Source organism: Camarhynchus parvulus, chromosome 6 (assembly GCF_901933205.1).
Source record: "Camarhynchus parvulus chromosome 6, STF_HiC, whole genome shotgun sequence".
Classification (NCBI taxonomy): domain Eukaryota; kingdom Metazoa; phylum Chordata; class Aves; order Passeriformes; family Thraupidae; genus Camarhynchus; species Camarhynchus parvulus.
This window is the reverse complement of record NC_044576.1, coordinates 32,959,266-32,984,088: the sequence shown is the minus strand read 5'-3', so window position 1 is coordinate 32,984,088 and position 24,823 is coordinate 32,959,266. Positions and strand designations below refer to the sequence as shown.

The 24,823-nt window shown below is 44.6% G+C and overlaps 2 protein-coding genes across 5 annotated transcripts in view; one reads left to right on the top strand and one right to left on the bottom strand.

Annotated features, from left to right (window-relative positions):
• DOCK1 (dedicator of cytokinesis 1) overlaps nt 1-24,823 on the bottom strand; it is a 271,608-nt gene that overhangs the window by 136,697 nt on the left and 110,088 nt on the right. The window lies entirely within an intron of this gene.
• The window catches only part of INSYN2A (inhibitory synaptic factor 2A), a 40,953-nt gene continuing 18,523 nt past the window's right edge, over nt 2,394-24,823 (top strand). Inside the window, exons 1-3 of one of the 2 annotated variants that reach the window (XM_030951478.1) lie at nt 2,493-2,623; nt 12,860-13,045; nt 14,542-15,700. In XM_030951478.1, the coding sequence (XP_030807338.1) occupies nt 14,547-15,700 (1,154 nt within the window). In that variant the 5' untranslated portion in view covers nt 2,493-2,623; nt 12,860-13,045; nt 14,542-14,546. Of the gene's footprint in view, nt 2,624-12,859; nt 13,046-14,541; nt 15,701-24,823 lie in introns of both variants that reach the window. The other variant, XM_030951479.1, reaches the window with a different exon arrangement.

Here is a 24,823-nt window from a genome sequence, read left to right as displayed (position 1 = left end):
GCCCCAAGCAGGGCTCACTCCTCCCTGAGTGGAGAAAAAGCCAATCTGGGAAGGGAGGACACTCCATGAGAGAGAAATACATTTATCACCTAAACCAACTACAATTAATTGTCTCTTTTCTCTTTGCACCCTCTCAGGTTGAAGCCCAACCCCTCTCTCCCCTCTCAAGCATCTCTTCAACACTACATTTCATTATGCAACAGTCATGCTCAGCATTTTTAAAGGCTAAAATATTGACAAATGGGGTGATGAAGCATTTCCAATTTCCCAGTGTGTTTACTTCTATGTGCTGTTACAGTAACATGAAGCATGATAATCACGAAACACTTCATTTTTCACAAACCCTGATTTAAAAAATCCCTGTATACACCAATGGTGTCAGCAGTTATACATGAATCTGGTCCACATCAGAAAGTACTTTTGAATTCCCTAAAAACCTCCACAAGATGCTGTACAGTTTATAAGTGGGGCATATGCATAATGCTGTGTAAGACTAATCAGCCTTGAGACAACAGCTTCTAAATATCATTATGGAGAAGACAAGAATGATGTTTAACTGCTGCTTCTGTCAGACAGACTCTCCTTTCAAGTCACTCAGGATATCAAGTTATAGTATTTCCTTCCAGTAATCATGGGCTGCATAAACTCACATTTTCAGCTTGTGAAAAAGCAGCAGCATCTCCTACCACTGATCTGTTGGCTCTGAGGAAGTAGCCTGTGTTATTTCAGACGTGCTCACCCTACCATGTAATTTTACCCACGTCTGTATCCAGGCTGCAGCCAAAAAACACATTTCTTTTTGTAGAGAGAAATCCACAGAGGACCTGGAATACAGCAAGTCAGCACTGCTGGAAAGAAAAACAAAAAGAAGAAAAAAATAACAGCGTGGTGGCTACTGTTGCATCAATAAGCAGGTCGATATTGAAGTTCTTTGGAAAAAAAAAAATATATCTGATAAAATACCATGAGAGATGCTGAATGTGATCCAAGCTGCGTCACAGTCCGTAGCCCGGGGCAGAGCAGCGGGTGATGTGGGGAGCACAGCCCTGGCACCCTCGTTCAGGGATAAGGAGCGGAGGGAAGGGGGCAGCGGGAGCACCTGCACAGGTAGAGGCAGGCAGAGCAGCGGAGCTGCCCTCTGCTGACTGCCTGCTTTGCTGAACGCTGCTCCGATCCGCTCTTGCACAGCCTCACCGCGATTTCAGCGGCCGGGCTTTCCGTGACTCCCTCCCCACGGATGTCACACACACCGGGTGCCAGCCGGACCCAGGCGGGTCCCTGCCCCGGGCCAGCCCCAGCCCCAGCCCGGGCTGGCAGCACCGCGGTGCCCCGGCCGCTGCGGCAGCACCGACCGGCAATGCCGCGCTGCAAGGGCTGCTCCAGCTGATAACTCCAAATACACCCAGCACCGGAGCCAGTGCGGCTGCTGCTGCATCCTGTCCGTGCATGGCCGGACCCACGCAGCGCCCAGCTCGGCTGGCCCTGGGTGGGGTCCTGCTGGAACGCTTCGGGCTGGTCCAGCCGCTCTCATCTGCCAGTTCAAATCAGGGATCGCTTCAGCAACCCCCAAAATCAATAACCCTCATGGTGAAGGCAGTGCTGTGACAGAGAACTCCGTGGCCCACACCTGCTGGCACCTGGGCTAGGGGACTTTCCTGCTGGAAAGTATTTATTGAACAGCAAAACTCCTGGGAACCTTCGAATGAAGCACAGACCCAACGCTTCCCAACTCGGACCAATTCTCGTGCCTCTCATGGCATTTTCTGCCTATCACTCAGGTAAAATACACACGACCTATTTAACTTCCAACTTTTTGCTTTTCTAACGTGAAAAACATCATTGCTAAACCCTCTGTAAAATGAGAGAAAAGGAGGAAAGATGTGATTCAAGTTTTACGCAGATGATCACGTTTATCAACCTCCTCCGCCAAACCGCTTCACTCCGAACTCGCGTCCATTTTATACAAGGTTTAAAAGCAAATGGGAGCAGCTACTCCTTTAGCACCTTAAACACTTTCCCTCCCAATAAAAGGCAGCCGTGTAGCTTTAACCCAGCGCTTCGCTGAAATTCCCAATGGATCAGCATCACCCACTCTGCGGCTGCTCCATCGCTCCCGTAGCGCGACTGGAAACCTGGGCTGCGCGGGGACGGTGTGCACGGCTCTGTTATTACTGAACCCCCGCGCAGGGGAACCAGAGCAATAAAGAAAGAATAAAGCAAGCTTCTCAGCCAGCCTGCGAGCGCCAGCTCCGCGCTTCTCCCCTCCGTGTGCGCGGCGCCGAGCATCGCTGCTCCATCCCACCTCCCCCGCCCGCCCCCGCCGCCAGCCCGGCCCCCGGCTCCTCCTCCCCGCTCCCGCCCGGCTGGGGGACGCCCGCCGGTCCCGCTCAACAAGTTCCCCTCGGCGGGGACCCGGCCGAGGGAACCCCCCGACAGCGAGCCCCCGCCGCAGCCCATGAGGGCAGCGGGGGAGCGCGGCGGCGGCGGCGGCTGCGGCTCCTCCGGCGGCTCGGCGGCTCCGCGGCAGATGCGCCCCGGCGCCCAGGCTCTGACGCCCAGCTCGCCCCGGCGGCTGGAGGGAGATGCTCGCCCAGACCGCCGCTTCTGCGTGAGGAAGCACAAGGTAAGGCGCTCGCCCCGAGCCCCCGAAATCGCCCGTCCGCCGGTTCTGCCGGCGGAAAACTTCGTAGGGATGAGGAGAAAGGCTGGCGCTGAGCGCCAGCGTTATGCAATAGCGTATCTGCCTGCCTGCGAACAGCTCCTGCATCCAATAACTTTCGTGACAGATAAGGAGAGAATATCCCGATACGCGACTTTCTTCTAGAAAAATATCAGCGTTTCTTTGCCTGCTTCCCTTCCAGCGGTGCCTGGGAGGGGAGAGGGGGTAGCTGGAGGATTTTTGGAGGATGCACGAAGTGCTTTGGCTTTTCACATGGCTGATGGCGAGGAACTACCGCTGCTTATTAACTTCAGCTGTCCTAATGAAGTGTCCGTACAGCGGCGATGGAGGAACACGGGATGTGTTCATCCCTGAACTTGCAGTACGGCACTTCATTAAAAGCCCAACCAACCCAAAAATCCTCCTCGGGGACTGAAGCTGCTGCTATTCAGTGAAGTGTGCAGGGTTCTCCCGATTTAACACACCCGAGCTCCCCATCACCATCACCGACCACACAGAAATCGGGGATGCCGTGGAAACGCCGTAGGAAAACGGGACAAAGGTAGCAGGGAAGCATCCCCAAAGTCACAGTCCTTGCATCGTGCAAGGCATCCCGAGCTCTGCAATTGCATCGTGCCTCCCTCGCCGGCGAAACCCCTGTGCCGTGACCTGGGCGCCTGTTAATGCCATGTTTACGGGGAGTTACGGCAGCGAGGGATGCAGGACTGCAGTTCCATGGGATCTGCCCGGGGGAGGCGGGGGGGCCGCCGGCCCCGGCGAAACAGGGACAGCTTGCACTGCTGGGAGCGGGGAATTTATTCCCTGCTTATGTCACCGTCTCCCGAGGGCTCTGTCCCAAGGGAGCTGTGCCCCCCTCCAGCCGCGAGTCGGAATAGGGAATGGAGCGCTTCGCTTTGACCTTGTGTGTCTAAGCAGCTTAAAATCCTGCACGGAGGAGAATTTAACTCATTAGGCTCTAAGACCGGGAAGTCTGGGAAGACCTGTTTTTCTCCCAGCCTCGGAGAATCATTTCTTTTTCCCCAAGCTGAATGCTGGCAAGTGCAAAGGGAAGGCAAACCAGTAACAGGTCACGTCTGATATAAACTGGGAATTTATTCCCTCCTCTTAAGTGCTGGATCGTGCTCGGATTTACCGGGCTGCCAGGAATGCTGCATGTATCAAGGTTAAATCTGGCTTCTAGATGGAAAAACTCCTAGCTAAAAATAATTAAATAAATAAATAAAAATAATCACATGATATGCAACTATGTCCTAGCCATGGACTGGGATTAATTTAATGTCAAATTCCAAGGCAACAGACCAATAGTAAAAAGAGGAAATGAGGGAGAAGGATGGATCTCCTCACTCTTGGTGTGATGCCTCTTGGTGTTCCACCATCCTGCTCGTGCCTGCCTGTCTGGACTACAATGATCTGTTCCCTCCGAGTACAAATAACAGTTCTAAGTTAAAAGCTGGGTTCTTCTCCTAGCATTAAAAATTAATATTTAGATGAAAATATCTCAGGGCTCAGGTATTACTAATTTATCACCTGGAAGGTGATATTTTGCTATACAGTGGTGGCATAGGGTCCCTGATTCCAGGAGAAATCCATAATGTAGATTTGCTAATCCAGACTCAGACTGCATTGTTCTAATTCCAACAGTTCTAAAATAAAATTCCTGCCCCAGAGTTTAAGGTGCTGTTGCATTGAAAGCATCCTCCCTTCACATGACGGGGAAAGCTGATACTAAATCAGCTTTATTTAGGGCTTTTCTGTAAGGATGTCACAATGCCCTTGATGAAAAATGTTTGTTCTTTAGGACTCCGTCATTATTAACGATGTGTGTTTTTAACGAGATGCTCGAGATAATTCTAATCCTGGATGGAATCAGGGCTTTTCCCTGGGACTGACACATAAAAAACCAGCTGGGCAGGAGCACCACAAGAGAAAGTGTTCAGTTCCTTATCAAGAGGGCCAGCACTTAGCATTCAATGCACCCTTGTATTAACTGAGCTCACAAACGAGGAGCTCTAAGATCCTTGCTGCCTTTTCCCCCAGTTAACCACTGCACTGACAGAGCACTTCTGCACGAGGGGCACACACTGCATATTCTATATTCTAATCTAGATATATTAACTCAGCAGAAAGAGTGGTAAGTTCAGTGCAGAGGAGCACAGGGAAGGAGAACGTGGTGAAGCAGCCCAGGACTGCCCAAGTGCCGAGTCACGGAGCGTGCGTCACCTCCCAGAGCAGCACCAGACACCACTGGTCACTGCCTGGGAACCAGGCAAACACCACCAGAACCCTGCCTGGGAACCCAAAAACCCAGACTCAGCCAGGGATTGTGCAGAAAGCAAGAAAATACCAACACTAATGTTTGCTTCTGCAGGATTTAAAAGCCAACTTAGCCATGCCATTCCTTTGCTGTGACTGATGGGGAAACCAGTCAGAGAAACCTGTGAGCTTGCCAAAAACCCTGCTAAAATCTAAGGATACCTCCACAGAACTCTTGAGCTGTGACGTCTCAAGGCCATTCCCTATCCAAGCACAGGACAGGGAGAACTAGGGATGTATAGTCCCATAATTCATGCCCACTTGAAGAAATGACAGCAAATCTAGAATATCTGAGCCCATAAAAAATTCACGTGATTATCTGAACTAGCTATTCATAAAAAGCTCTTATATTCTACTTTATGATAGGCACAGTTTAAAGAACTGCTGAAAATTTGTCTGAGATATTAAAAAACATGTAAGCAACAAATCTATTTTATAGCCCAGTACTCCCTTGTATTTTTACTAATCAGTTTGCAAATTAAATAGGCTTTCTGAAAATGAAATCATGAACATATTTTAAGGAAAAAAAAAACAATGTCAGAGTGGTAAATGGTAAATTCAGTGGGAGCTCCACATTCAGCCTTCTGAAAACTGGTGCTTGCTTAGAAAATCCTGAATAACCTCTGAACACACACAGGTACGACTCCCTGGGTATTGACACTCGATTTTAAGTTGTTATTGACCACACAGAAATGTGCTCAGAGCATTCTCTTATTGTAGTGGCACATCCCCATCTGAAGGCTGTTTACTCCGGTTTTACTAGGTTCAGGCAGAAAAGTGATCCCCTAATACTCCTGAAACAGTTCACCCTGTTCATGCTTTTGCTCCGTGTCAGGGTGATCAGTGCCTGAAAACTGCTTCCCATTGAGACACCATAGCACAAGTCTCCCAGGCAAAGAGAACTGCATGTAAAAATAACAACTCAGTGATCAAACAGCAACATTTGGTGTCCTCTTTGTGTTTTTCTCCCCCTTTAGTGGCACAAGACACCAAGCCTGATGTTACTCCAGTTTTTCCAGCTAAATGCACTGGGTTTGATACAGAGCACCGTAGAGGAGTAAGGGCCATTTCCAAAGTCTGAATTAAACAGAGATGGATTAAAAAGACTGAACACCTTCAAGTCTTGCTATGTTTAAGTGCAGATCCAAACTTCCAAATCATAACAACAGATATCTGTCCTGGCAGGGAAGTGCTGGAGCTCTACCATGTCCCTCTCCCCAGAGCTGCCGATTTCTGGTCTCAGCCTCAGCCCATATCAAAAATAGTTGTTAAACATCTCAGAAACCCCAGCTTTAACTCATGTTTGTGACATCCATGGGCAGGAGAAGCAGGTTGCTGCTGTTATTTTTGCCTGCCCATGATTGCTGGAGCAAGCCTATAAATAAAGCCCACGTAGTTACCGAATTAAACCAGTTTAAAAACAAAAGCAGAGGAAGCTCTTTCCATCTGGTCTGAGCGAGCAGGAATTGTCACAAGCTCACAAAAAAAATTAATAAAAGGAGTTACTTGTTTTGTGCTCTTGCCCACCTTCCCTGCGTGTTTTACAGCTGCCCTTCTCTCCTCTTCCATTTTTTTCTCCCAATTCTCATGTCAAGGTTGCGATTGCATTGCTTGGAACAATTCTGGTGAGGTCAAAGCTTATAAAGCCCAACCATGGTGCAAATGACTTTTTAAAAGCTGGAACAGGGGCTCTCTGATGCCCAAGAGAAACCCATTTAAGCAGGCTTGTGACTTCAGGACTGTATTTTAAAAGTTCATAACACAAGTAGTTTTGGTCTGGTTAGCTACTTCCTGAGAGAAGGAAGAAGAGGATATTCAGTAAAACCCTTAATTTTGGTGTATTTATCTATAAATAAGCACAAAATCTACAACAAGCCTGAAGTCTCCTTCCAACCATTAGTATTTGGTTGTTCATACCCATTTTGTTATTATATTCATTATTCTCTCCTGCAAATAGAGAGGAGAATGAATGAGGAGATATCCAGTACAGAAATTTAACTTGTGGATCAGTTGGACACATTTCTGTGTATCAAGGCCATCGGCAAATAAAACACAGCCATATCTCTACAGAGCTGACAAAGAGACAGATAAAACATCCCACTGCTGGAGAGAGTAATTCAGCAGAAATTATGCTTGAACTGCCTGCTCACAGTGATAACACTGATCCCTTCTGGAGCCTAAACTGCTGAATTCCAGAGGAATCTGTGTGGTTTTGTTGAGCAGGTTGGTGAGAAGAACGTTGGTAACGTTCCGGCATTCACAATTTGTAACAAAAGCACTCAAAGCCACAAGAAAAGTGATACAAATTATGTCTGGTGGCCAGTTGTGGTGCCTTCCCCAGCCAAAAAATATCCTTGAGAGGGTCTTTAATTATTACTTTAATAAACTTCCTAATCATCCCTAACAGCCCATCCTAAAATCCAGAATCACAGAGTGGTTTGGGTTGGAAGGGCATTAAGGATCATCACAGGTGTTTGGGTTGGAAGGACATTAAGGATTATCTCATTCCAGCTCCCTGCCATGGGCAGGGACATCAGGTTTATTTAAAAATCCTCTTCCTCATTATTCCAGCTCCACAACACCTGGGAGCAACGTACTCTGCAACTCCACACTGTATTTGCTTCCCTCTTCATTCCCCACGTAGTTCTTCCCACATGGCACCAAAACTGTGTTCCCTGGAATGAGCAATTTCCATCAGCCCTCTCCCAGAGCCCTCCTGTTTGATGAGAACCTGGGATTTGGGGAGTTAAGACAACTTCCCCTCACACAAGATGCTGGCTCTTCCTTCCCAGGATTTCAAAAGCACCTTAGATCCAGCTTTGAGGAAGCTTTGCAGCTTTAGGGACTGTAATTCCCCTCTGCAACTGAAGCTTTTTGCTCTACTAGAACTCTTTTTTGGGTAACTAATGGGAATTTTTGTACAATGCTCTAGCAGGAGTCAGACTGGTCTGTGCAATTTCCCCAACACCAGCACACTCAGATTCACCTGTACATGGATAATTCAGAATTCCAGCAGAACCAGAACCTGCCTGAAACCGGAAAATTCAGGAATGTGCTCCTCAAGGTGACAAATGACACAGCTCTTACTTGGTGGTGACTGCTGCCAGCAGTGGAGTGCAGAAACCCATCCAGACAGATCCTATTCCCCAATTAACATCCTGCTAATGATGTCAGGTTTTAGACCTAAATTACCCAGCTGAGTTGTTCAACAACACTTCACACCCTCCCAAGCTTGTCTGCCTGGAACCCTGATCGAAGCAGAAGAGCTGACAAGGCTCTGATGCCTTACAAGCACTGACCCCAGGAATGTCACTGTCACCATCTCCCATCCGTAGGATCACCTGCATTCCCAAGGGAATGCTCTGACCTCAGAGCAAAGTGAAGGATGCAGGATCAAAGCCTGGAGCTGGGACCTGCTTATCTGCTTTTTCCTCTTCACCCAACGCTTGAAAATCTCTGATGAACAAAACCAGCTGCAGTTCCTGGAGATCTCACAGTCTGATCATCCCTGAGAGTGCCCAAGGCCAGGCTGGACAGGGCTTGGAGCAGCCTGGGACAGTGGAAGGTGTCCCTGCCCATGGCAGGAGGGTAACAGGATGATCTTTAAGGTCTTTTCCAACCCAAACCATTCCATGATTCTGTGTTCTCAGCATTCCCTCTGTGCAGAGCTCTGACAGTTTTACAACCCTGTTGGTCAAAGCTAAAGAGCAGCACTGTTTTTTCCCTGTCATTTGCCTGGGTTTTTTTTCTCCTTAAACACCCACAAAACCTATTGATGTCAACTAAGAACAATTAAACTTACTATTCAACAGTAATGCCAATAAGGAACTGCCTTAAACCCTTGTTTTTAACAACCTGCCCTTTAAATTATTTACCAGAAAGTCCCATAAAAATGAAAAACCTTCCAGTGCAAGTCCTGTGGCTTTTGCACTCCTGCAAGCCAGGAGAGTGTGAGCAGAACTATTAGGGATTTTCCTAGCAACCCCTCCTCAGCAGCATCCTGCTCTTCTTCCTCCCCCTGGAGCAGGGACAAAGCCGTGCCCAGATTTTCATGAAAAAACAAAATAATGCTAAAGAAACCTTCCCTGCTCTCGTCCTGAGAGCCAGAGCTGCAGAGCACAGGGAGACAAATCAGCATCACCCTCTTCACAGTGACATTATTTTTTCCAATCCACTAAATCCCAGCAAATGTTTGAGATCAGAACACTCTGAATTCACAGGGACTATCTTGTTACACTGTGTTTGTTCCACTGGGAAGTTAATAGTTATTAACTCACCCCATAAGTCTACACTGGTTTTAGTGCAAGTGCAAATCTCCTGTTAATGATGCTATTCCTTGCAAAATTCTGTTATGGGGAAAAGAAGCCTTATTTTCCAGAATTTTATCACATTGAATGGATTCCTTTTAATTTTATGCACGGAACAATATAGGAAGCAACAAAACCTAAGTATTATTAAAATTTGTGTTCCAAAAGCATTGTAGAGATGTCAGAATTAAAGAAAATTGCCTCTACCAGCTTCATTCAGGGAAACTGGCTTGGTTTGTAAGGAAAATTTTAAGTAGTTTATCCTCCAATAGATTCCTGTTTTATCTAAAAGTCTCCAGGCTTATTAAATCGTACATTTTATTTGTTGCCACTTAGTTCTGAAGCTGAAGCTCACAAGAGCATTTAAAGGCATTTATTGGGTATCTCAGCCATAAGCTATGACTTTATACATCATTCTCACAGAGCCTGCCAATAGATGGGAGGGGGGAAAAGACAAATCCAATGCCACAGGATCCTGATAATTCCAAAGGAAGATTTCCAAGGCACTTGGAAATGCAGCAGTAAGGATGACTTGGGTATTGAGCAATAAATAAGGAAGTTCAAGAGAGACAAAAATCAAGTCCAGCGCCGCAGGGTTTCAAAACAGAGTTAAAAAAAAATACTGGTTTGACATTTAGCAGCACGGCTAAGTCTGTTATTCTACATGAACGATTCTGTGATGAAATAAAGACAGGCTGGGCTGCCCCAGCAGTTTTCCTAACAATCCTCTCATCAGTATTTTTTATCCCCTAAAAACCTGGAATACATGCAATCCTCAGATTTATCTGGAAGTCAGAATTTCTCCTCAGTCCTTTTGTTTTAAAACCCTCCAAAATTTCCTAACACAGGCAAAGTTTCTGCAAACAACTTCTGTAATTAATAACTGCCTAAGATAATTAATATTTTCCAATGGTTTTATCATGACAGTCTATTATACTGGACATTACTTTTAGAATGATACTAAATAATTTTAAAGTTTTTAACATAACACTGTCAGATAATTAACAATGAGATTCCTTTTAAAAGAATAAAAATACTCATTTAATGAAGTCAAAAATGCATGGGATATTTAGAATTAACATTAGGTTTCTATACTGGCTTTGTTTCTACAAAGTAAATCTGAGTTTCTTTCTGCTCTTTATTTTTAACAGTATAATTGGATAAACATTCCATGGATTCACTTATGACTTATAGGCATCAAATAGTTTTTAAAAAGTAAGTGGTTTAAGGTGGTATTTAGGCATATATAGTTTTATCTGAAGCAGTGGAGATTTCTCAAGAGAATGTCCAGCCTGGAACTATCCAGAAGCCTAAAGATGCTGCAGATCACTTCCCATTTTTTGTGCAAAAAGCCAATTATTTGCAATTCCCTGCATTATTTTAAGCCAATCCTTCCATCCACAAAATGCAGTGTGCTCTTAATACGTGCACAGATGTTTCCAGCTGCACCTCCCAAACCTTCCCTTGCTCTGGAAACCCAAGGACTGAAATCTGTGCCTTTCATCTGCATTTGGAACCTGCAAAGTTTAAGCCCACTCTGCGCATTAACACATCCTGAATCTCCTTCTGTGTCATAAAACTGACAGAGATAAAATGGAAATTGCAAGGTGAGTTCCAAATCTCCTCTCCCCTCATTAACCAATCAGTCTGGAAATTCCACACTGTAATTCTCCTCCCAGAGCAGTGACTCTGCAGACTTTGAGATGCAGAGTGAAGGTCCTGCAACGATTTGTGCCACCTAACTTGTGGTTTCCATAATTACCCAAAGACTTGATACCCACTCAAAGCTTCCCTGTGCGTCACTTTTTTGTTGTTGTTATTGTTGTTATTGTTGTTGTTATTATTATTATTATTATTATTATTATTATTATTATTATTATTATTATTATTAAATAGTTTATTTCCATATTCAGACATAGAGGGATGTTGCTTAAGGGTAATCAGCCACAAGTTTATAAATGAATCAAGGCTAAAAACTGAAAAACTAAGCTTGTGATTACTTAAATATTTAGTTTAGCAAACCAGCTCTTTGTTTGGAGTAAGTACAGATAAAAAGTTGAACTCTATTATCTGCATGTAATTGGCATCTGCAACTAAAATTCAAATTCAAAGGCTTTATTACCCCCCTGACAGCACAAGCCATAAACTGAGGAACTCCAGCTCAGTAGTTTCTTCAAGTACCCAAAAACCCTGCAGAGACAACACTGTGGCAGTGCCTAAATAAGGCAAAATAGGAGGGAACACTTTGTCCAAACCAAAATGAAACCAAACAGGAAATATTTTATCAACTCTTCCCTGTGAAGTGTTTAACTCACAATTGACTCTTTCCTCAGCTGTTCTTTTATCAGCTGAGCACAGAGAGTTCCCCTCAGAGACACCAGGATCCAAGCAAGGCTTCAAAAAAAAAAAATCTACTTCTTTTGGTTGTTGTCATTCTTAATCACAGATATCTCTAAAATTATTACTCCCAGCTACTAGTGGGAATAAAAAACTCTGGATCAGCTAAATCAATCAGGCCTGTGCAGTTGGGAAAGGGAGAGGAGCAATTTGGTGAAGAATCAATTTATTGGCTATTAAAGACATGCTCAAAATTAACTGCAGGATGAAGTTCCCCATTTATCTACTCTGGAGGATATCTCCAGACTCCTGATTTCAGCTGGATTGTGGACTCCATGGATTCCATGGGAAGTCATCCCAAACAAACCCAGCCCTCAAAAATGATGGGATTCAAGTGGGAGGTAAAATAATCTGAAAACAGACAGATCACAGACACTAATGAAATATCAAGCCAATACTTGAAAATAAATTACATGTTAATGGATCCTGCTGTCAAATAACCAAGTGCCCAAAAACTCACTTTGACAATTCCAAGGAATCTTAAGAGATGGTGACTTTCAGAGCTAACAGCCAATTTTTGTAGCCTTTTTGGGTAAAAACAAGGCTTTTTCAGACACAGTTACTGAATATTTCAGATCTTTGTGAATGCAGGATTTCATTTTTGCCACAATTTAGTGGGAGCTCAGAAACTCCCACTGGCAGATTTGGAACTAATGGCTGTAACGGCTGTTATGTTCTTGTATTTAGGGTTTTTTTGGTCAACTCATTCATTTATCAGACTGTTGTGGAAAATTTGCTTCCAGTAGTCCTGAAGTGCAGAGTTTTGGGGTTCAACAGCAGTTTTTACAATAGATTTTTATGTGGTCCAGCTGAAAGCTAAAGGACCGGGTTTGTATCTTAGCCAGCACTTTTTCACTAAAACAGAAAATTCCTGACATTCAAATGTAGTGGATTATTCCCCTCAAAATCTGTCCCTCATGTGTTAAGGGCACAGGGATAACTGATCTTACCCCCCACTCTGCTTTTATCTTTAGACTCCCCCTTAGAATTTCCATTTTATTCTCTCTTTTCTTCCAAAACTTGGGGACTTGGTCACCTTGGTATCAGACCTTAGGCTTGTATGTATAAAATAACCAGTTGAAAACTGGGATCTGGCAATCTCAGATTCCATTGTTTGAGTGGTTTTGTCCTGAATTTTCTCTTCTTTTTCCTTCTTCTACAGACTTTGCACTACATCAGAGTCACAGAAAAACTTCCTCCCCTTCTCCAACGACTGCTGCTCCCTCACCACTCCCTGAGCATCACAAGTCAGACAGAAAAAGGCAAACTAGGGGGATTCTGGAATATTTCAGTTCCCTCTTCACAAATCACCAGGGCCAGGGAATTAAAACATGAAAAAACCCATTAGGTAATGACATGTTTTCATGGGATTTTTGACCCAGAAGTCCAACCTTGGACTCTGTGCCATGCACATCTGTGTGTGCCTTTAGGGAAGTGTTACTTTTACTTTTAGACCTCATAAACATTCAGTTTTCCACTGAAAATGATTTCCCCATTAAGCTTTCTTACTTTAAATATAGACTAGTCAAGGATTCATTCCCTTGTGCCCCTGAGCTGGCTTTGTAAAACAGATGCTATTATGGCACTTAACTCTTCAAGAGTTTCACGTATTTTATTAAATAGACAAAGGAATTTTAATTAAAAACATATTTCAAGTACACCTGAAAGTCCCTTTACTTGTTTTACATTATACTCCCGAGTCCCTCTGAGGGTTTCAGCAGGAGATATATGCAGAGTGTTTGGATTACGTGGGAATTTGGTAATTCAGCAAGTCTCAGGGAGAAATTTGCACAACAGGAAAGTAAAAATTACAACTTCAAATGAGGTGTAAAAATGAAATCTTAATTATGCAGCTACTCCAGATCTCCTATGATCTGTACAACCACTGGGGTTTGGGGTTTTTTTGGGTAAATGCTGTATTAAGCAGTTGGCATTTTCTCCTCCTTGAGGAGGAGCTTATATTTCAATGGCAGATAAGTAATTTCTGTGATTCATCACAGGTTTGGAGGTTTTTAGAGCTTTAGGATTTTTTGGGACAAGCAGCTGTAACATAAAGGCACATTACTGCTTCTAGGAAAGGATGAGTTGTTTTGCATTTGAAGCAAAACCTTAATTGATGCACTGCTGACTTCCTCCAAAACTTCACTAATTCATAAATTTTACGCACCCAGCACTACCAACAAGTTGCTAACAATAATTAATCTGTATTTAGTTTTAGCCATGTGGAAATTTTTTATAAAAATCCAAATAATGCCACCTCTAACGACCAACTAACTCCTTGCAAAGAATGCTGAATACATTACACAGCAGAAACGTGTTTGGTAAGCAAGCACACTCTAAAAATAATGCCAGTTGGACACTTCTTGCTACTAAACATTTGTATTAAAGGAGAATTAAGGGTGGGTAGAGCGCTCAGCTTTTCTTCACTTGGACAAAGACACTTGGTTTTGAATTTCTCTGTAGTTTTTACTAACTATCAGGTAAATTCAGAGGACTGGCTTCCCAGGAGCACATATTCCTGAAGGAAATTGCTTCCTGGGAAGCTCTGGCATGACAGCCACTGTCCTATCCTGGGAAAATAGTTGTGGAATAACTTCTGGCACTGGGAAACCTCCTCTCTGAGGAGCAGGTATTCACAACAGATGGAGATAAAACATGATTAAGATACAAATCTCCAGAAAATCACCCAAGGGCTGCGACTTGACAGAATCAAGCACATCAGTTGCGACTCACATCCATTTCATTGGGATCACAGGAACGTGGCTCAAATATTGCAGAAACCTCAGGAGAAAAAATAACATTTCTGTTGTAACATGAGGCTTTTTGCACTGTTTTTGGCTGCAGGCATCATGGTGAGTAAGGAGCCCAGCAAATGCTTACTCACCGCCTCGGACAGCGACGTCGAGCCTGCGGCTTCCCTGGCGCTGGAGATGAAATACGCGCTGGATCCCAACCGGCAGATCAAGAAACGGAACAAAGCCCTCCAGGTGAGGTTTAAGGATATCTGCGAGGCCCAGAACGAGCAGAGGGACAAGCAGCTCTCCACCTCCTCCACGCAGGACCCCGACAAGAGGGAGGCCAAGGCCATCTCCTACAAGACGACCTATCGCAAGTACATGACGGTGCCCGCCCGCAGGTCCATCCCCAACGTCACCAAGAGCACAGGAGTCCAGACTTCCCCTGATCTCAAAAAGTGCTACCAGACCTTCCCTCTGGACCGGAAAAAAGGGAATATTCTGAAAAGCGCCTCGACCGTGGACACGTTACCGAGCGAGAACAACGGGTTCCTGATCGAGGTGAAGGACAGGGAGGGCCGGGGCCTGGGCGAGGCCGCGGCCTGGGGCAGGAAGGCCGGCAGCCTGCAGACGGCCGAGTTCATCTCCCACATCTCCGAGCGCGCCGCGCACGACAACGGCGCCGAGGCCTGGAAAAGCAGCAGTTTGCACAGTTCTCCCAAAGAGCCTCCTCCTCCTCCACCCAATTTGGCCGAGGCTGGTGAGGAGGAGCCGGCACGGCCGCCCGGCCGGGGCAGAGCGGCGGCGGCGCGGCTGGGGAGCGACGAGGCCGCCCAGCCCCTCCACGGGAGGGTCTTCAAGACTGAGGTGGCCACGGTTTACCTGCCGGCCTCACAGCCCGACCTGCCCGGCCTGGGTGACTGGGGGCCGTGCCCCGAGGAGGACGACAAGAGGACGGTGCAGCTGAACGGGGTGCAGCCCCCGGCCGGAGATGCCCGAGCGTGCGCGGCGCGGGCGCAGTGCCCGGCCCCCGAATGTAGTGACCAGAGCCTGCAGGTCAACGTGGCGCCCATGGAGGAGAGCCAGCCCTGCCGGACGGCCGTGGCCGTGAGCCAGGAATGCCAACAAATCGTGCCTCACACCGAAGTTGTGGACTTGAAAGCGCAGCTTCAGATGATGGAGAACCTGATCAGCTCTAGTCAGGAGACCATCAAAGTGCTGTTGGGTGTTATACAGGAGCTAGAGAAGGGAGAAGCTCACAGGGAAGGGTGAGTAGAAGCTTTTTTAATGAGTATGAGCTGATTGAAATGTCTTTTCCACCTTGAGTTTGCTGATGCCAACACGTCCCTGCCGGTGCGCACGTGGCGCTCCTCACACAGAGTTTTGCTGCTTTGAGAGAAACCTGCCAGTAGCATTCAGATTGCTATCTGCCAGTCCCAGGGTGTAATTAAGTAATTATTTAACGAAGGGCCCATAATACATCTTCCTGTGCCTTTTCTAAGGAGCACAGAACGAGCCGCTCTCCGAACAGGATTAGCGAGGATGTTTTCACATCAGCAACTTACATTAGCCATAATTCCTCACACGGCATGAAAAGCAGCAGCAAAACCTTAATTCTGTAAGAGACTTACCTTTTTAAGATTAAGGGATATTATTACAACTCCCAGTGTAATTCCCTTAATGGCATATGAATCTCGTCTGGTTTCCTTTCACCTGAATTTTTCATGGTATTTTTATCAGAAGGAAATGAAATGAAAACTTTGAATATCAAAGTCTTCTTCATAACTTTCATACAGCCCTAAACACTACAAACCCAAGCAGAAAGAAACAAAATTGCGTTTAACCCTAGCTTTCATTATTTAAATTAACCCATAAGGCATTACCAGTACTGAACTGTAACTCAGTACAACCTTTAGTCTTTACCTGGACAGTTCAACCCATCTTTTATCACCTTAACCAATATTTTACAGACTGACTCGCCTTAGTTCCCTCATCGTTATTCAGTGAACATACCTCAAAATGTATGTGTGCTGTTTGTGTGTTTTGAAATACTTCTGTAGTTAAATCATAATTTGCCAGAAAAGATCAGGACTTTAAAATTTAAAAACCAGCAGCTCATTCTACAACAGCAGCACCAGCTTTTGTTCAAGTTAGAAAGGTACATCTTTAATTTAAATTTCTTTAGGAATATAGGAACCATGTGAATCCTTAAACTCAACATGTCTGGCATTAACAAGTCATCTTAGTTGGATCCTGCTGTCAACATGGTCGTGCTGTTGTTAGTTTATTTTACAGCTGGTTATATTATTATTTATATCCTTATCAATTATCAATATCAAGGACTTTATCAAGTCCTGGATAATCAGACTGGGACGTTTCTTTGCCTACCTGAAAGCCACACAGGTTTCAATGATCTTCAAGATCTTTACCAACCGAAACAATTCTATAATTCAATTTTTTAAAATTATTATTCAAAAAAAGAACTTCCCTGATTTTCTTAACTTCGAGAAACTGCAGGAGCTTTGGCAAGAAGTGCCAAGCTGCTTTTCAAATCACAAAATACAGAAAACTATTTCATCATCATCATCATAACTCATCACCCGCTCGTCAAGATCCTGAGTGCACAAACACCCACATCAGAGCCACCTGCTATAAATACTCTGCGTCCTCCACACAACTACATATCCAGATTTTATCCCTTCCCAAAGACAGTACAGCCACAGGTACAACAAACACAGACTTTTTATTGCCCTGACAGAGTAGAGCTGTTAATCCAGCCAACGTTAGGAGTGCATACCTGCCCTTAGCACAAAACAGATCTTGGCCAAACTATCCAGGATTGTCTTCAGATAATTCCTCTGCAGCTGTCAGCCCTACAAAGCTGTGTTAGCCCTAAAATGGTGAAATTATCCATAAATCCCAGTTCAGAATATCTTTACAGCCTCTGAGACTCGTGTACTGGAGTTTCCAAGACTCCAGGAGGAGCCTATTTAATAGCGCTGCTTTACACTTGGAGCCACTTCCAGCTGCTCCTGCACATGCCCCAGACCTGCTCCCTCCCTGCTGGGCACGCAGGGTGTCAGGATGGGCAGGGAAGGAGAACAAGGGAGATGCACACTTGCACATTTTCATATCCCTGCATTCCAGACCCTTCTGATTTTGTGGCTGTTGGATGATTTGGAAGGAGACTGCACAGCTTTGTGCTCGGGACCTTCCGCAGCGATGCCTCTCTCCAGAGCTGGGAGAACACTCTGTTCTCCTGCAAACACCACCACATCATTAACACAAAGCCTGTCTTTATCCCCAGCTCCCTCAAATTACACAACTCCTGCAATAATAGGCTGCCCCATCCTTTTATTAGAATAATTCTTGCCAACTGCTGCATTCATCCTACAGCATCTTTGCCACAGACCCTGTGTAAACTATTACGTATCTCCTCAGTGCCAGCATGCTGAGCTTTTTTCCTGTTGTAACCAGGTTTTAGGTCAGTTTAGATGAAGAAATTAAAGCAGTTCTACTGTTTATTGTAGCATCTTCCATCTGCTAGAACAGCAAGAGATGTTTTGTATTTATGGAACTCACCTGCTTTTCTGATGCACATTAAATTCCTCAGAATAACACACTACATGAAACAAATACAAATAACACACTGCTGGGAAAGTAAAAAAATATGAAGGGGAAAAAAAACCACCAAAAGCAAAAAACAAAGCCCCAACTAAATTTCTTAATCAGATTTTTCTGCCTTTAAGGAAATCAGTGTTCTTTAAGTGCTGTTGCAGTGCCATGGGACTGGTGCTCAGTGGATTCATTTTCACTAATACGCTGTAGGTCCTGAACTGCTATTACTGCAATTCATCACTAAATGAGTCGATGCCAGCAGAACTGTAGCAGCATCTCTGAAGGCAGCAGTCTCATCCTTTGGGTGCCTATCATCTATGTGTGCTTTTGAAAATGTCAGTGCTCCATCATCTGCAATTAGCAACAACAGCTAGCGCTCAACTCTGCTCCAAGGGAAGGGGAAAGCCATTGGAGCAGGAGGAGAAACACAAAAACTGTGATCCCCCTCCCAGTTTTAAAGGACATTATTAAAAATCTGTATTATGTGCATCGTTATTTACTAAATCCTTGGCAAAATGGCTGTTCTACCCCTCTGTGTGGAAGCTTCTACAAAAAAAGCAAATTACATCCCAGCAAACATTGCTGGATGCCTTAAGTCATGCATGAAGGAAGTGCAGAGCTGCAGCTTCAATTAAGAGTCCCAGCTCAGAGTCAAAAAAAACCATTGAATATTACATGATGCAGGGTGCAGCTTTAAAACACAAACCCAGCTTTATGCTCCAGTTTTATTCCGATAAATTATCAGTGATCTCACTTTACAGACATATTTGTCTGTGTTCAGAGGGGGAATTTAGGAAGCCAAATGTGTGGAGCATCACTAAGGCTGACAGGACTGCAAGCACAATGCAAGTTAATCATTCTAAAACCTGGCTAACAAAGATCTGTGAAATAGAGAACAGAAGATGAGCACATAATCAGAATTACTTTGCTGCTGGAGAACAGCAGTGACCTGCCCTTTAAATCCTTCCTGTGGAAGGAACAGTAATCTGGGCCCTCCTCATTATACAACAAATCAGCAATTTTAATAAACAAAGTGCTCAATTTGCCACACAAAAACAAGTCACAGTATTTTGACTCTGCCAGGCCAAATGCTACACACCAGACAAGAGTTAAATGAACCTGTTTCAGAGCTAATTTGCATTCCTCTATTAGTCAGCAGTGGTTCAGGAATTTAAAGAGCTCTCAACAAACTCCTTCGAAGACGTTGTCATGGATAGAACTTAAATGTCATTGCACGTTTTTCAATGACTAAGGGAATTTTGTGCCTCACATTCTCATTTCTGAGCAGAAAACAAGCCCATGTTGTGTGTCTGGATGGAGGTTTGCACCCAAGGGAAGAGGAGAGCAGGGAGCATCCTCACCCAGTGCTGCCTGAGCAGCACTGCCAGCACTGCTCCTCAAGGTCACCCAAACTGATCCTCCTGCTCAGCAGAGATGGCAAATCCAAGTCAGGGAGCCAAAGCAATTATTGCCTGGGTTGTTTGCTCTGCTCCCAGCCCAGCTCTTCAGAGCAGACCAAGGAGACAGAGCAAATCAAGGCAGGAACAACCTCCACCCTCCCACCTTCCTAACTGGAGGTCCTTATTTCACACTGGAGAAAAGGAAGCTTAAAAGAGTTTACAAGAGCAGAGCCTCTGAAAGCACAGCCTTTGGGAGTGATGTGCCAGCTGCAGGAATGACAGCACAGGGCTTGGGTTGGGATTTCCCCCCTCAGTGGCTTTGTTTTGCTTTTTTTTCAATTACAGCCCTGGCAAAGGGAAGGTTTAACAGGATCATTTCTAAGAGAAAACCTGGAAATGGAGGGAAACAACAGATAAGCTTAACTACAAAAGACAGCTCACTAGGAATAAATACATGAAAAGCAGAAAGAATAGAGCAAATTGCATCTGGGATGCAGAAATTGTGTCATATTCTGAGTGAATGCAGGTTTTGGGACACTGTAAGAACAGCTTGGGAAGAGGACTGTGATGAGTGCCTTTATTTCCTGCTGTGACCTTTCTACAGCCATCCATTCTGCCTGGAATCATCTCTGAAATGGTCACACTCATTTCATTATCCCCAAAACCACCTCCTCGATTCTTTTCCTCTTTTCTCTCTCTGGAGCTGCTGTATTTTTTTTTTTTTGTATTTTTATTTTATTTTTTATATTTTTGCATCATTTACAGCTCATTCCCAAGCACCTCAGAAACTGTAACAATCCACCTTCCTGAGGCAGAGCCAGGGAATCTCTTTAGATGCACCTTCCTCAGCCAAGAAAAAGGAGTAATTTTGCACAAATCAGAGTTTTGTGGACCTTGTGATCCTTGGGCCAGTGATGGTTGAGTGCTGCTCACTCAACCCAAAGCAGGAGCAGTACAAAGACACCAAAAGTCCATTTACTTGCCCTCAACATAAGAAATTTGCTTTTCCAAGCTCTGAACCAGCCCTTTCATGCTCCCCCAAGCACAGCTGGAGCAGAGCAGGCCCACACTGACATCTCAGCACTGGAACTATTCCATTATATCCCAAAACCCCATGGAGGTTATTCCAGTATCTGCTGCCAGTCCATGGGATCCCCCTGACTCCTCTTATCTAAAAGTCTCTTACATAAAAAATCCCAAACCAACCAACCAATGAAAGCTGATGATATAAGACTGACAACTGAAATATCCACCATCACTGAAGGTAAAAAATCCAGCATCACCTAACGTTTAACCTCAAATTCCTTTTTACTTTAACCTCAAATTCTATTTTTTTTTAACCTCAAATTCTGGGGTTTTTTTAACATCAAATTCCATTTCTTTTTAACCTCAAAATTCCATTTCCTTTTAACCTCAAATTCCATTCCCTTTTAACCTCAAATTCCTTTTTTTAACCTCAAACTCCATTTCTTTTTAACACCAAATTCCATTTTTTAAGCCTCAAATTTAATTTAACCTCAAATTCCAGTTTTTAACCTCAAATTCCAATTTTTTCCTGAATTAGCTCCCTAACACCTGTCTGGAGTTGGATGTCCAAAGGCAGGTACCAGGAGTATCTCAGAGCACAGCATTTCACAGGTTTTCAAACCAGGATGAGATTTATATTTTTGATAGGATTTTTCATTAGAGTTGGACACATTTATTCTGGGGCTGATAATCCAAGTTTCAGATCAGATTGGCACAGTGGATAAAAAGGGCAAAGTCTCCCAGTTCCCAGCCATCCTGGAACATTAATGTGTAATAATTCAGAGTTCCTGGGTACTATAACATTGCAGATAGAGAGCTCTTCAATAACCCTGCTGTCAGAGCCACTTTCTATCAATCCCTTTGTGAGGAATACGGTGGTGGGAGGCTTTCAGCAAGGAAAAGAGGGCAAAAAAAGGGAAAAGTGAAGACTTAACAACAACCAGAATGTGGAATAAACATAAAAAAAAAAGGAATAATCTTTTTAGCAAAGTTACTTGGTATTAATACTGTGTTTTCTCCCAAAAAAATGCCACTAGGAATGTTCTGAATCTCAGAAAATAGAACTTGTTTTGCTAATATAGTCCAGCTTTTTATCTGCATATACTGTACGGGCAGAATTTAATGGAAATGTATTTGAACTACTGAGAAAAATAATTTGATTTCTATCTGGTTGCTATTCACTGGACTTTAAAACCAAGAAGAAATGTCATTCCTCACCACACCTCCCTGTTCCAGCCCAGGATCAGCAGCTTCAAAGTGAAATTAAGGTTCAGGACTTCTCCAGCAGATTGGCTGCAGGGACACAAAGGCCAATAAAAGCAAATCCCCACAGTTCAAATCTGGGAAAAACTGATGGAGCCTATTAATGAAAGACTAAAAAAAGTGTAAGCAAACAATATTATTGCTAAATATATCCATAGGAATTACCATGCATCAGAAGCTTCCCAATGTCCAAATCATACACCTGCAAGGAGAATTTCCCTGCTAAATCAGTCTGTTTTTTTTTTAAAAGAAGAGAATTATTAAAGGTAAGGAATTATTAAGTTTGCACAATTAGAATAATCCTTTAATAACTGCAGTTTGGCTGTTGGCAGTATCAGAATGCAGAGCCATGAGCCTGTAAAAATGGGACCAAAATGAGCTTTAGAGTGTTAAATTTCTCACTGCTGTTCCTTCACCAGGAGATGAAACAACTGATTTCTAATTGACACCTCCTTCTGAGCCCGTGCTTGCACAAAGGTACAATTATCTCTTATCCTGACTGAGGAAAAATGGCAAAAAAGAGCAAAAAGACTTGTCTGAAGATGGGGGTGGCTTTGTTTTTAAACTGCAGAGGCTCCAGCTACCCCAGGTTCCAGATGTGGGACAGGCTTTAAAAAGCTCCTGAGTAGCACATTTAGGAAAGTGAAGGTGAAGAACTGGGAGATGATGGAGACATGAGCTGTCAGGTACCTGGGGCTTGGAATGAGATGATCTTTAAGGTCCCTCCCAACCCACACATCCTGGGATCTGTGGCCTGAGGAAAACTGAAGTGAGGAGTGTCCATTGTCCCTGACCCCACCTCTGTCACTGCTGGGTCCCTGGTGGAACTGCTCTCACTCACACCTGAAAACACCTAAAACTGAGGTGTCCACACTGTCCCACAGCTCTTACAGCTTTTGCTTTGAGCTTTGCCAAACAGAGGGATTTTGAAGATGGATGAGCAATTCTCTGCCATGGAACCATTTTTAGCACGTTAAACAGTAGTTAGTAAAACGCTCCAGTGAAACTGGGCCAATTCTGAGCTTCTTGTGATGCTCTGGTGTGATGGTTTTTGCATGTCATGGACGGATCAGTGCTCCAGGTCAACAAGAAGGAAACCTGCCATTCCAAGGAAAGCAGAAATTCTGTTTCTGTGTTTGGACCTCTTTTCTTAATAGGATGATGATGAGGATGATCTCCACCCCATTACTCACTGCATGAGCCAACCAGAAGAGGACAGACACAACTCTATGGGGGAACACTGGGATTTTTTCCCCCTCAATTCCAGTGTCAGAGAATCCCAGAATGGTTTGGGTTGGAAAGGACCTTCAAGAGCATCCCAATTCCACCCCCTGCCATGGGCAGGGGACCTTCCACTGTCCCAGGCTGCTCCAAGCCCTGTCCAGCTTGGCCTTGGAGACTTCCAGGGATCCAGAGGCAGCCACAGCTGCTCTAGGCAGAGCCTCAGAGGGAACAATTCCTTCCCATCCCAGGGAACAATTTCCTATCCCATGTCCATCACCTTTTTTCAGTTTAAAACCACAGAAGCTGTGTGTGGTCCAGTAACTCCTCAGGAGGCCAGCAGAGGTATTTTTGGCATTAAGAAGGAAGTTTACCCTTTGGAATATTTGAACCTGGAGTCAGTTAGGTCATTTCTTTGATAAATAAGAGATTTGTTTACTTTACTGTCACCCACACAAGCTCCAAAGAAATTCCGGGGATGGACCTGGAACTGTGGACAAAACTCAAGCAACTGCCACACTCCTGGTCTGTGAATTCTCCTCAAATTCCCATTATCCAAGGAAATGAGAAAGCACAAAGTACTGGGACCTGCTCAGGCTGCAAGAGGCAGAGCTCAGCACTTCCATGATCCTTCCTGCTGTTTTCTGGTTCATCTCCATACATCTTCCCATCCTTCTTGCAAGTACAGAATCCCAGAACCATTTAGGTGGGAAAAGACCTTCAGGACCATCAAGTCCCACCTGTGCCTGATCCCCACCTTGTCCCCAGCCCAGAGCCCTGAGTGCCACATCCAGGCCTTCCTGGAACACCAAGCACTGGCTCCACACAAACACCGGGATCAGTGGCCAGAAATTCTCCTCCCTCTTTTAATTCTCTGCTGCTGCACAACGTTGGGAATTTTAAACAAGCCTGGCTGATGCAGTTGTTATTTGAAGCCAGTGTAGGCTTAGAGATATAATGCACAAAGGGTATTTGAGCTTGCACTGAAATCTTCATCACAGCAAAATGATGAAATAATACCACAGATTTTGATTTCTCCCATCTTCCCTCCTTTATAGAAACAATTCCTGGGAGCAGCCTCAGTTCAGAAGTCCAAGCCAAGCAGAATCCCAGGTGTTGTGTTGCAGCAGTAGGAACTCCCCAGCTCAGGGTGGGAGCAGCAGGAGCTGTGAGGGCACAAGGATTTCCACCATCTAACACATCGCCCCAGCTGCTCCCAAAAGTCACACACTCAAAATTAAATACAAAATCCCATGGATCTGGGTGTGTAAGAGCAGTGGGAAGTGGGAAGAGGAACACTTGAAGCTGCAGGAAAGGATGGGTGGGTGCAGCAGATCTGATGATGAGCTGCTGGCTCAGAAGGCTCCAGGCAACGACCCCAAATCCAGGTAAAAACCCCAAATGCAGTCCTGAATCCTCCCTCAGGGGAAACCACAATGGGGAGAGATTTGTGATGAAGGGAGGAGGACAGAGCTCATCTCAGCCTCACTACTGGAATGTGCTCCCAGATAACCTGGGAAGTGCCCAGCCTAAGAATTACCCACCAGCAGAGCAGCTGCTGCTCCACCAGAGCAAACTCCCTGAATGGTTACTAACACCACGAGCTGACATTTTAATTATCCTCCTGGTTTTTCTGATGAGACAACAAAGGCACAAATATTCAGGAGAGATGTTTGACCTTGTACACACCTAATTCCTGTAAGATGCTGTGATTTCACTTGAAATACGCATTTTAATTCTCTTTGTCCTCACTGTGTTTTTTATAAAAAACTCCACAGTCCTATTAAAATATATAGTTATTAAAAAAACCCCAACACTCCCTGACTAACCTGAGAATAATGCAAAATGTATTTACAGGGTGAG